Source organism: Pipistrellus hanaki, assembly GCF_964339955.1.
Source record: "Pipistrellus hanaki genome assembly, chromosome: 1".
NCBI lineage: Eukaryota > Metazoa > Chordata > Mammalia > Chiroptera > Vespertilionidae > Pipistrellus > Pipistrellus hanaki.
In genome coordinates, this window is record NC_140503.1 from 32,131,727 (window position 1) to 32,145,043 (window position 13,317).

General features: G+C 37.4%; 1 protein-coding gene across 1 annotated transcript in view; it reads right to left on the reverse strand.

The window, feature by feature from the left end:
• LRRC9 (leucine rich repeat containing 9) overlaps positions 1-13,317 on the reverse strand; it is a gene marked incomplete at its 5' end in the record, with an annotated part of 83,696 nt that overhangs the window by 60,205 nt on the left and 10,174 nt on the right. Inside the window, 5 exons of the mRNA XM_084905347.1 lie at positions 1,883-2,000; positions 2,318-2,494; positions 7,596-7,727; positions 8,895-9,091; positions 12,474-12,629. Coding sequence (XP_084761473.1) covers positions 1,883-2,000; positions 2,318-2,494; positions 7,596-7,727; positions 8,895-9,091; positions 12,474-12,629 — 780 coding nt within the window. The remainder of the gene's footprint in view (positions 1-1,882; positions 2,001-2,317; positions 2,495-7,595; positions 7,728-8,894; positions 9,092-12,473; positions 12,630-13,317) is intronic.

The following is a 13,317-nucleotide window of genomic DNA, read 5'->3' on the forward strand; positions in this document are numbered from 1 at the left end:
GATACCTAGAAAGATTAAATAGTCTGGCAGATAAATTAATGAACAATTCTTGTACAATACAAAGAATGAGGATGCTGTACTTTCTATGTACTTTCACTAAGCCTTTTGCGAAACAGAAGTTTGCTATCCTATATAATAAAAAGCTAATATGCAAATCAACCAAATGACAGAATGACTTGTCACTATAACATGCACTGACCACCAAGGGGGAGATGCTCAACACAGGAGCTGACCCCTGGTGGTCAGTGTGCTCCCACAGAGGGAGCACCACTCAGCCAGAAGCCAGGCTCATGGCTAGCAAGCACAGCGGCAGTGGCGGGAGCCTCTCCTGCCTCTGTGGCAGCGCTAAGGATGTCTTACTGATGGCTTAGTCCTGCTTCCCACAGGGAACAGGCCTAAGCCAGCAGTTAGACATCCCCTGAGGGCTCCCAGACTGCAAGAGGGCACAGGCCAGGGCTGAGGGAACCCCCCTGGGTGCACAAATTTCATGCACCAGGCCTCTAGTATATACATATGGATAAAAAGTAAAAAAGATACCCCGGCCAGTGTGGCTCAGTGATTGAGCATCAACCTATGATCTAGGAAGTCATGATTCCAATTCCTGGTCAGGGTACATGCCTGGATTGCAGGCTGGATCCTCAGTGTAGGGCAGGGGTCCTCAAACTTTTTAAAGTGGGGGCCAGATCACGGTCCCTCAGAGAGCTGGAGGGCCGGACTATATGAACTACTAATTCCTACTGTAACACCTCGGCTGCGCTCACTGCCCAAAAAACCTGGCGGGCCGGATCAGACTCCTCTGCGGGCCGCATGTGGCCCGCGGGCCGTAGTTTGAAGACCCCTGGTGTAGGGTGTGCAGGAGGCAGCCGATAATGATTCTCTCTCATTACTGACTAGGGGCCCAGTGCACAAAACTTGTACACTGGGGAGGGGTCCCTCAGCCCAACCTGCCCCTTCTCACATACTGGGAGCCCTCAGGGGATGTCCTACTGATGGCTTAGGCCCACTCCCAAACCTAAGCCTCAGTCTGGCAATCCTTTGTGGGAGGCGACTGGGCTGATGAGGGGAAAGCACCAGCCTCATCACCCCACTGCTGTAGCCACTGCCAGTCACCACACCCACCAAGGTATTTTCATCAATATGGACTCCAGTCCCTTTACCATGAAAAAATGACAACTTTCGGGGTTGAGGGCTGGGGGTGAAAAAAAAAAAAATGACAACTTTCTTCAGGCATTTTCAAGATGTGCCTTTCAGAAGATATGACATTTCTTTATTTTTCTTTTTATCTTCACCTGAGGATATGTTTTCATTGATTTTTTTCCCCCCTTCCCTCCAATCCTAGGCTCAACCTCTGCCCAAGCCTAAAGCCTCCACTCTAGGCTTTAGGCTTGGAAAGCCGCTTCCCCAGCCCCTCCAATCATAGGCTCAGCCTAAAGCCTCCACCCCCCACTTTAGGCTTGGGAATTGGGCTCCCCCCTTCCCCTCCAATTACAGGATTGGCCTAAAGCCTCCGCCTCAGGCTTTAGGCTTGGGAAGCCCCCCGCCCCCACCTCTCTGATGGCCAGCTGTGTGTGAACTGGGTGCTGAGGAGGTTCCCGGGACCCAGGTATGTATGCAAATTAACCGCCATTTTTGTTGGGTTAATATGCATACTTACTCTGATTGGCTGTGAGCGTAGCAGAGGTATGGTCAATTTACATCTTTTTCTATTATTATGAAAGATGTCTGTCTCTTTCTCTCTCTCTCTCTCTCTCTCTCTCTCTCTCTCTCAAATCAATAAAAACATTAAAAAAAAAATAAAGGATTTAGGAAAAAGTTCATGCTTAACCCGAAACTTTGTTCATGAGGAAGAGAGCATTGTTCTAAATGACATTTTTTTCCTTACTTTGGTTGTTTCATTGTCTTTGAATCCTTTTTCAAGTATTTGTAGCAGATGTTTTTTCTTTACTGCAACTTCAGGATCAAAAACATAAAAAAGGCATTCCAGCATCTTTCGGTAGGTCCTTAAGAATAAATAGGGGGAAAATTGGAATTTAAAAAGCTTAGTTATAGTTAAGATAATTGTATATCCTTCCCAGGATTATCCTAATTATATTGGATGTTCCAGTGTCATTATTAAACTTCCACTCACCCTCAGTCTCAAAAAGAACCAAAATGTAGATAAACTAAGAGGTCATCTTGGTCAAGGGAGATGTATGAAAAGAAAATGTTTACTAAGAAGTTATGTTTTCAATATTGTAAACTTTTAAAACAGAAAGACATTTTTATAAAATAGAATCAGACTTTAAAAAAATGTTCATTATGGAATTTAACTTCTTACTCTGAATCATGCATATCTTCATTGTCCAAAAATGTTTGGAATTTCTCTTCAAATTTTAGTCTCAGAATACGGTTGTTAACTTTGATGACACGTTTTACTTTCACTCCTGTAATACCGTATGATCTGAAGTCCCATGAACAAAAACGTGCTAGAATTAATTCATAACAGGAATTGAACCTAGGTGGGCATACAGAACATATATAAAGAAAATAATATATTTTCCTCAAAATGTTGAAGAACACAAAGTTGCATATGACAATAGTTATAGGCCATATTTTATGTTCCTTCCGCCACAAAGATATATCATATAGTGGCTCTATGTTGGTTCAAACAATAAAAGAGATGCTAAACTTTGAAACATAAAAATAATAGCTCTCTTATTAATCATTATGTATTTATTCTGACTAAAAGATATATTAGTAGAGCAATCCTGCATTTCTGAAACACTTTCATTTGGCTTCAGTGAAACTATATGTTTCTTGCTTTCTTCTTCTTTGCTGCTCCTTCATGGTTTTCTTTGCTCCTTCTTTTTCCTCTGACAGACTCTTGAATGTTGGATTGACCTAGGACTAAGTCTTTGGCTCTCCTTTATTTTCATGAACACTATGCCTAGATAATTTTATTTGGTCCTTTGGCAATATATAATACAGAATATTACATATGTGTGTGTGTGTGTGTGTGTGTGTGTGTCCCAAAATTTATATGCATACTTTTAATAATTATAAAAAATGGTGTTTATGAATCTACATTCCATTTTCAAAATTGAGCTGTCAGCTGTTAAAGTGTGCATACATTTTTGGGGGATATATATATATTTATTCCAAAATTTTATTTCTAGATTTTATCTCTACTCAACTTATCTGGATATACCCAGACCAGATATAACCAACTATCCACTTGATATGTTCACTTGCATATGTAATAGGCCTCTCAAACTTAACTTGACCAATGCCTGCCCCTAAACCTGTTCTTCCTGAGTGTTTTCTACATCAGTATATGGTTACACTATTAGCTTAGGTTGAAAAACCAGGGATAAATCTTGCCTCCTCTCTTTCTCATCAGTACCCAAGTCCTCTGCAAGTCTGTTTGGCCCTACATCTAAAATACATCCTTAATATGACCCTATTTTATCATTGCCACTGTAATTAGACTACTCTAAATCACTAATATCTCTCGATGGGATTTATTGCAGTAATTTCAAACTTGGGATATAGAAGTGAAAGAGGCAGGATCCCTGATCTCATGGAGCCTATGCTACAAGGGGGTTGGACAAAGAAATAAATAAGACATAAATGAAATCATTTCTAAACGGATAAGGGCTTTGAAGAAACAGAGGCTTGGGGTAAGGAATAGAGTGGGGCTACTTAAGAAGGGTTTTGAACTAAGAATTGAGAGAGGACGAGGAGGGATGGGCCATATGAAGAGCTCAAGAAAATGTACTGATGTTGCTCTCTGCTGCCCTCATCTGGCCATACTCACAATAATTCTGGTCCTGTTTTAAAAAGTACCACAGAATTTAGATTAAGAGATTTAAAAATGGATCAATTTGAAAGAAAATTAAGTGACCCTTTGCCTTTGATGATATGTCTATTCTCACTGGCATAGGACCTGAGCATGGGTGTGGACTAAGATCACAGAGGTCCCTGATTGGTGGTCTCTCCCTAATACTAACATCTGAAGGGTAAAAACCTCATAGTTATTGTATGGAGGGAGAGGGGGGCGGGGAGGGGAGAATGGGAAGATATGTACACATGTAATACCTTAGTAAAAATAAATAAATAAATAAATAAATAAATAAATACATACAAAAAAAAACCCAAAAACCCTCATGGTCATATCAATAAGTGCAGAGAAAGCATTTTATAAAATCCAGCAACCATTTGAGATAAAATCTCTCAGGAAAGTGGGAATAAAGACCATATATGACCAACCCACAGTCAACATCATACTCAATGGGCAACAACTAAAACCTTTCCCCTTAAGATCAGGAATAGGATAGGGATATTTGCTTTCACCACTCTTATTCAACATAGTACTGGAAGTCCTAGCCACAGCAATCAGACAAGAAGAAATAAAGGGCTTCTATATTGGAAAGGAGAAAGTTAAACTGACATTATTCACAGATTACATGATATTGTACATAAAAAATCCTAAAGATGCCACCCAATCCACTAGATAAAATAAATAAATTTGGAAAAGTAGCGGGGTACAAAATTAATATTTAGAATGATATATCTAATAAATGGTTAATTTTCAAAATTATTTAAAGGACTTATACAACTCAACATCAGAAAGACAACCCAATTAAAAAATGGGCAAATGACTTAAATAGACACTTCTCCAAAGAGGACATAAAGATGGCCAATAGACATATGAAAAATGCTTAACATCAGCACAGAGATGCAAATTAAAACCCAATGAGATATCACTTATGCCTGTCAGAATGGCTACCATCAATAAATCAACAAATAACAAATGCTGATGAGGATGTGGAGAAAAGGGAACCCTTATAGACTGTTGGTGTAGCCACTGAGGAAAACAGTATGGGGTTTCCATAAAAATTTAAAAAAATTGAACTGCCTTTTGAGACAGCAATCCCACTTCTGTGAATATATTCTAAGAATTCCAAATTCCTATTTGAAAGAATATATGCAACCCAATGTCTATACCAGTGTTTACAATAGCCGAGATCTAGAAATAGCCCAAAATGCCCATCAGTAGTAGAAGAGTGGATTAAACAGTTGTGCTACATTTACACAATGGAATACTACATGGCCATAAAAAGAAGGAAATCTTATCTTTTGCAGCAGCATGGATGGACCTGGAGATTTTTATACTAAGTGAAATAAGCCAGTCAGAGAAAGACAAATACCATATGATCTCACTGAAATGTGGAATCTAATGAACAAAATAAACTGATGAACAAAATAGAAACAGAGGCATGGATGCATGGAACAGGCTGACAGCTGTAAGAGAAGAGAGGGTTGCTGGGGTGGGAGGGAGGACTGAATGAGAGAAGGTGAAGGGATTAGCTAAAGAACATATCTGCACAGCCCATGGACACAGATAACAGTGCGACGATGGCCAGAGGGAAGGGGTGGAAGGGTCTGAGTGGAGGTAGTCAAAGGTTGGGGCGGGGGGAGGCAGAGAAATGGGGTAATCTGTAATAGTGTCAAGAATTGGGGGGGTAAAGAAACTACCCTGTACATACATTACTTCTATTTTATATAGGCTGTGTATCATATCATTCCTGCTTTTACTATGTTAGTGTTATTTTAGGTTTTATGTATTAAATGATATGATTTTGTCGATTATTTGGGGGGTTTGGGAATGCACAAAAAATTTCCCAAATGAGGTAATGGTAATTGCTTCTTCACTTTACACCATTTTGGTTTATGAAAGGTTTCGTAGAAATAGAGGTTACCCCTCTATTTCTTCTTTGAAATAGAGGTTACCCCTCTATTTCTTCTTTGAAATAGAGGGGTAACCTCTATGTGAGCTCTAGCTCTATTCCAGTTCATGGGCTAAATCATTGTCTTTAAAAATATTAATAAAAAATTAATAAAATAATTTAAAGCACTTTAGTCAATATTTCTCAACATACATAAAAGATCAGAACTAAGGTGGCCAAGTTTGTAGTATGCTAGAAGTGAAAAAACAGTCCTTGGAATTCATATATTTGATTTTCTCCTTAAAATGGATCAAGGTTATTTTTATTAAAACCAAGTAAGCAATTGTTAGTACTTATTACAATCCATCAAGGTATCTAATTTACTATCAGGCCGACATAATAACCTAAATGGCTTTATGCACAGCCCACGGCCATAGCCCACAGACACAGAGAGTGTGTATGGGCCACTTCTTTTACATATTTTCCCCACTAATCTACCTGTTTAACAAAGAGCTTACTTTATAACAAGTTAAAAATAAACAGATACAAAAAATTATGTTTAGATTGAGTGCATATAAGTGACAGGCTGAAAAATTATTCATGCATCTTGCAAAGACACAGCCGTTCAGGTCTTACACTTGAAAAATTAAGGCCTCTACTTCTTTGCAATGAGAACTGGGATGAATACCTTTTATATTTTGCACATAAAAATAAAGTATGGTGGGTAAGCAACCATTGGTAACTGCTGGGCAAATGGATGTATTGATACAAAAGAAAGATTTCAAAAGGTCTCTTTCTTCCTGAGCAGAGCTTCTCACACTGTTCCACCAAGGTACCCACAGGCTCTTGAGAACCACATCTATTAGAAATCAGGGGGCTTGGGTGAAAGTAACCCATAACAATCACACTTTTTTTTTTTTTTTACCTCTAAAAAATTAATGCAAATTTTGCATTTGCTTTCACAAAGAATCACAGTTTATTTCAACACTGAGTTGGACTGCGAGTAGAAACATCCCCTGGGGTGAAGTTCCAAGTCCATTCTATAGCTCTATGTGTTTCTTGGTCTCTGTCCACACACCCAAGTTTGCAGAGTTCTAGGGCAATCTTTGGCTACTTCATGGGTTTTCCAATTTTGAGAAATTGATTACAGAAATGTGGAAGTAATAATTAGTGATACTTTTCTGTAAAGGCTTTAAAAAAATCATTATTTTTTTGGTTGTATCCTCTAGTTGAGGCAACACAACCACCTCCTTATGTCTACCAGGAGGCCTTGTTTCTGAAGTGTGGATCCTGGCTTCCTGCTTCTGTTTCTGGCAGCTCTCTCTATTTTTGTCTAAATTCACTGGCCACCTGGATTCCTGGTTTTCAAGTGTATGCCTTATTTTAACTTGTATAGTCTATGTGCACTCGGACTCTAGATAGCTGTAGACAGCTTGGTTTGACTTTGATGATGGAGCCTCCAGGAAATTTTTAGGCAGCCTTCTCTGGTGTTTGTAATCTGCGGTTGCCAATCCTGCTTTGTCATTCCTTCTCTGTTCTAACTTCTCACCCAAATATTCAGAATCCAGCACTACAATCTGTCCAGAAATAATCAGTATAAACATACATAAAATTAATACTTGACCCGTGAACTTTTAACTTATATTCTTCTTTTGGGCTAAGGGAAGTTGGGTAAAGGGCCATAAAATACCATTAGGATGTTTTCAAGGTTAGTTCATGGCAATGATATAAACAGATAACTGTCAATTCTCAATGAATGAATATTTTATATAAGAACAGTTTTGAAAATGGGTTATTTTAACATTTTTATAAGTTGATATTTTGGTTGATGATCCAAAGCACTTAGAATTGTTTTTAAAGCTATAACGAAATTTCAAACAGAATTACCAGTCATCAGATCGAGTGCCTTCTTCAAAGTGGATATTTCCTACAGTCTCCAACTCCATTGACAAAAATGGGATCAATAACCCACTAGTTTTCTTCTTTCGCTTTGTTTCAATACAATAATTTGTTTCAATTCTATTTAAGAAAAAAATATGTCAAACTATTGAAATTATCTACATGTCACAACTTGAAATTTATGATTGATTTTTTAAGAAGCTGATGTTAAAATACAAGGCTTTTTTTGTCAATGGAAAAAGACAGTGTGGTGTTAATAGTTAAACCATGCAAAATACATTATATTTCTGGCAACTAAAATCACCTTAATATTTGTTAATTCAGAACAAGTGAAGGTTCAAAGACTCTCCTGGCTCTACCACTTGCTCTCAGATCTTAGACAAGACACAACATTTTTATGTTGCAGTTTTTCAGTAAAATGGCAATATTAATGGTACCAATACCTGGGTAGGCTTTTTTTGATATATGCAAAATGCATGTGAAGCTCTTGGCAAAGAGTTTGGCACTGAGTAACAATAAGAATTCAATAAATGTTAGTTATTATTTTGTTAGCATTATTGCAGGGCATACTAACTTACCCACTTGATGCCCTAGTAAATAAAATTAAAAAATCACAATACTTACTAAGTCTTCTTGCTTTATATTTCTACTTAACATGCAACCTACATTTTTAAAAAAAATTTATTTCTACATTATTCCACATAACTGTCTATTTGCTTTGCTCAGTCTCCTCCATGCCATGGGCTTTTTGCACTGGTAGCAGTTAGTTTGAAAAGACACATAAATGTTTTTAGATTGCAAACACTAAAATAGGGATGTGTCAGAATGCCACTCAGTGGATGTTCACTGTTCCTAATTAAGTATTGCCTCTGTAAAAGCCTATATGCCAGCTTTCCCTGGCCAGTGTGGCCGAGTTGGTTGAGCATCATCCCATGTACCAAAAGGTTGCTGGTTTGATTCCTGGTCAAGGCACAAACCCAGGTTGTGGGTTCAATCCCCAGTTGGAGCTGAATGGGAGGCAACTGATAATTTCTCTCTCACATTGATCTTTCCCCCCCACGCCCTCCCTTCCTCTCTCTCTAAAATCAATAAAAACATATTTTTAAAAAACTACATGTCAGCTTTGAACCAAAGATGCCTATCTCTACTAGGAAACACGTTACATGTTTTACTTAATACTATAATCCTTCCCACTCCTGAAGGGGACACTAAGCTCAAGTGATGGCCCAGAACATTATATTCTGCCATGTTTTAAATTTGAACAACTAGATAATTTATTAAACATACTCATCTAGTTTTTTGTTCCAGAATGTTACTCTTTCATTCAAGGCATTTAGTTTGGTCAGTATCTTCTGCTGAAAGCTTGGCTCTTCTAAGACAGTTTCAGAGTTCTTTAATATTTCAAGCTCGGTTACTTTATTGTTATTCGATCTTTCAATTTGCCCTTTGCCAAATCCCTTGAGTTCAGCCAATTCCCGTTCCAACTGTTGAAATCAATGTACCAGATAGCAAAAATTTTTAGTGGACTTTATTAAATATTTAATTAATTTAAATAAACAAAGAAGAAATCTAGATAACAGACCAAACTTCATAAAACATATGGCCAGCATGTGATTATAACTTTGGTATAAATTCAGTTAGCCAATTTCTTTTGGCTAAGAGAAAGACAACCTTAAATATTAGGATTAAGGTTAGGGTTAGAGTTAGAGTTAGAAAAGCAAAGAAATTGGTTTGAAAATATTGTCCATTTTCAACATTTAGGTAGTTTCCAGGGTTTTTGTTGTTGTTGTTGTTGTTATTAATAGTGTAGTAATAAATAGTTTTATGTAAAAAAATATTATATATCCGCCCTAACTGGTTTGGCTCAGTGGATAGAGCATTGGCCTACGGACTGAAGGGTCCCAGGTTCAATTCTGGTCAAGGGCATGTACCTTGGTTGCGAGCACATCCCTAGTAGGGGCTGTGCAGGAGGCAGCTAATCGATGTTTCTCTCTCATCGATGTTTCTAACTCTCTATTCCTCTCCCTTCTTCTCTGTAAAAAATCAATAAAAAATATATACCCTGTTTCCCCAAAAATAAGACAGTGTCTTATATTAATTTTTGCTCCCAAAGATGCGCTAGGTCTTATTTTCAGGGGATGTCTTATTTTTCCATGAAGAAGAATACAGTACACATTTATTGTTAAATGAGAATAAAGGAAATTTATTACCTGTATACCGTACCGTAGTAATGTAGTTGTCAACACAAACCAGACAAACTGTGAATCCTACAGTATCAAGAATTTACTCATTTATTCAATGACAATCATGTCATCATCTTCTGGAACATCATCATAACAATCCAATTCCTGAATTTCCTGGTGAATTTCTTGTGACTCCCTTTCTTTCAGAATCAGTGGACCAAATCTCTCATGTTTAGCCTGGGGGGGGGCGCCTTATTTTCGGGGGGATACCTTATATTTCACTTAGAAGGAAACCTGTAAGTAGATCTTATTTTCGAGGATGTCTTATTTTTGGAGAAACACGGTGCTTTTAAAAGAAATATATCCAAATCTTCAGAATAGAGTGTTAGAAGTAGATTTACAGGGTCAAAGGCTCTGAGCATTTTTAGGCTGTTATTATATCTGACCCAATTATACTCCCATCAGTGGTGAAACAGTGTCATACCCATCTTCACCAGGCTGAGTACTGCCATGTGTTATGCTTTGACTATTTTGCAGGTGAAAATGGCTGCTCATTATTTTAATTCACATTCAGAGATTAATAATCGGCTGAGGTTCTTTCAAATGTTAATTTAGTCATTTTGAATTTCTTCTTTTATAAAATGAATAGTGGCCCAGTGCATGAAATCATGCACATTAAAAGGGAATTAATTAGAGGAACTATTTTAATATTGCTATTTGCCCTTTCTCTATAATAAAAGTGTCAGAGATAAAAAAAATTAGTAAAATGTATATGAAAATCTTCCTCCTGTAGGAGTCTTGAGCATGCCGTGGGACCCAGAGTCAAGTCCCTGCCCACCTGCAGATGCTTCGAAATTACAAGAGACCCAGACCTAGCCAGACCCACCTTTTTTGGGCAAGACCCAGATCTGGCCAGCCCCACCCCTCATTAAGCTCCTCCAGGAGGGGGGCACAGCCTCAGGTCCCCAGCCTGCTGCCAGGTGGGGGTGCAGCCTCAGATCCCCCATCAAACCCCACTAGGCAGGGAGTGCAGCCTCAGGTCCTCCAGCCTGGTGCTAGGGCAGAGGGCATGGCCTGTGGTCCCCCATCAAGCCCTGCTGCGTGGGGGGCACAGCCTGAGGTCCCCAGGCCTGGCATAGGGCGGGGACGTGGCCTTGAAGTCTCCTGCACTGGGCCGAGGTGTGGGGTGCATCCTGATGTCACTTAGCCTGGCACCAGGGCAGGGAGCATAGTCTGAGGTCCCTATCAAGCCCTGCTGGGCGGGGGACACAACCTGAGCTTCCCCCAGCCAGGTCCTGGGGTGGGGGCCACAGCCTGAGGTATCCTGGACCGGCGTTTGGGTAGAGGGGTGCAGCCTGAGGTCCCTGCTGATTGGTCATTACATGATGGTGTCCTAACCAATTTGCATATTATCCTATTATTAGATAGATAATTGATGTAATTTGGTCAATTTTTCTATTTACTTTTTTCTTGTTTTATTTATGGGTCCATTTATACTAAGGATATCATGTTGTCTAACATGTTTATTGAAAACAATTTTTTTCAGATTGTCATTTGTTGTTTATTTTCATTAATTACGCTTTTTTTTTTTGTACAAAGGCATTTTACCTTCTTTTTTTCAAACAAATCTACATTCTGTTCCTTTGCAATTTCTATTGTTTCTTTTATTTGGTAGGCTGAGATAAGTTACATCTATATATTCTTAAATTTTTTCAGAATAACATTTAAATATTTTTCCCGCCGGGACCGGTTTGGCTCAGTGGGTAGAGCGTCGGCCTGCAGACTGAAAGGTCCCAGGTTCGATTCCGGTCAAGGGCATGTACCTTGGTTGTGGGCACATCCCCAGTGCGGGGTGTGCAAGAGGCAGCTGGTCGGTGTTTCTCTCTCATCGACGTTTCTAACTGTCTGTCCCTCTCAATTCCTCTCTGTGTAAAATCAATAAAATATATTAAAAATAATAATAATAAATAAATAAATAAATAAATAAATATTTTTCCCATCGGTATTTAGTTTGATAAAATATGAATTAAGGGTCCAACTTCCCCACCCCCAAGTAGTTCAACTAGTTTTGTGACACCATTTGTTGAATAACCCACTTTTTATCATACTTAAAAAATATATAGTTTTTTTTATATGCAAAGTTCTGTTTTGAAGTAAATAATCCTTAAATTTTCAGGGTCTACTTTTTGTAAAGGAAATCTAATTTATTCGAAGTAAAAAAAGGTACACACAATATAACTATTAAGGTATAGCTTGATATAAAGTTCTGACCTTATTTTATACCTTAATAATATTAGTAAAGGGATATTTCATCCTTTTAGACAAGAAAATAAATTTTGAGTGTCACCTACTAGTATCTGATAAAAATGGGACTAAAATAAATCTAACAAATCTCTATAACTCTGAATCAAATTGAATTAATTACTTTAAAAATCTTATATATTAAAATTTTTTAATTTCTATATCTTTTTGAACTGTATATTTATAAGCACAGAATGAAGTTTAGTAATACACCTGGAATCAATATATTTTGGGGAATAAGCTTGACTTGAAATTCAATATTAATTAAAATAACATTATACGTGTATATGTGTATATATACATAAAATGAAAATATAATGCTATTTTATCCACCAGTTTCCTTAAGATGTGGCCACTGAAACTTTACAGCAGTATATCTTACATTTTTTTTCACAAAGCTGAGTAGTTTTATTCGTTCTTCTGGCAACTTCTGTAATTTACACTTTCGTTCAGTTAGTTTTTCAAGGTCTTCATTAAGATGCCTCTGAACAGTTTTTATACGCATATTGTAATACATTATCTTTTTCATTGCTGTGGTCTAAAAGTGAGAAAAAAAGAAAAGATTAACCGAAATTAAAAAAAAAACATTATAGGTAACTATTAGCAATATGAGTGCAATATGTTCTAACTAACAATTTGAAAGCTCTGCATGTTCAGTTACTAATGATGATGATGTTGAAATGATAGTGACTACACAGAGTTCTATATTTAAACTTGATAAGTGAAATATAAAATTCCAAAGGTTTTCCTTGTGGATAAATTTTAAATGTGAGGCATATTCATATTTACTTCCAAGATGACAACATAAAGAGATAGAATTTAATTTATAAAATAGTATCATTTATCTAAAGAGGCATTATTACTAAAGCAAATACATAACTACATTTTCCCTATCTGATTAACTTATGGAGAAAATAAAGAAATTAAAAAGAATTAAAAGCAAATGTAATATTAATTCATTTTTTAAAAGCATGGCTAAGAATAGGATTTCATGTAGGGTTGTTTCTGTCCCCCCCCCCCCCCCAATTTATAAAAGGATGCTCTAAGTGAACTCACTTTATTTATAGTGAGCAAATTACTAAATTATCAATCTAATTCAATGCGGGCAATTCTATAAAAGAGCAGACATATATCCAGCTACTTATTGGATATACTCCTTGAATGTTCAAAAGGTTATTCAAAATTTATAAGCTTAAAATTAAACCGTAATTCTTCCTTCTAAACCT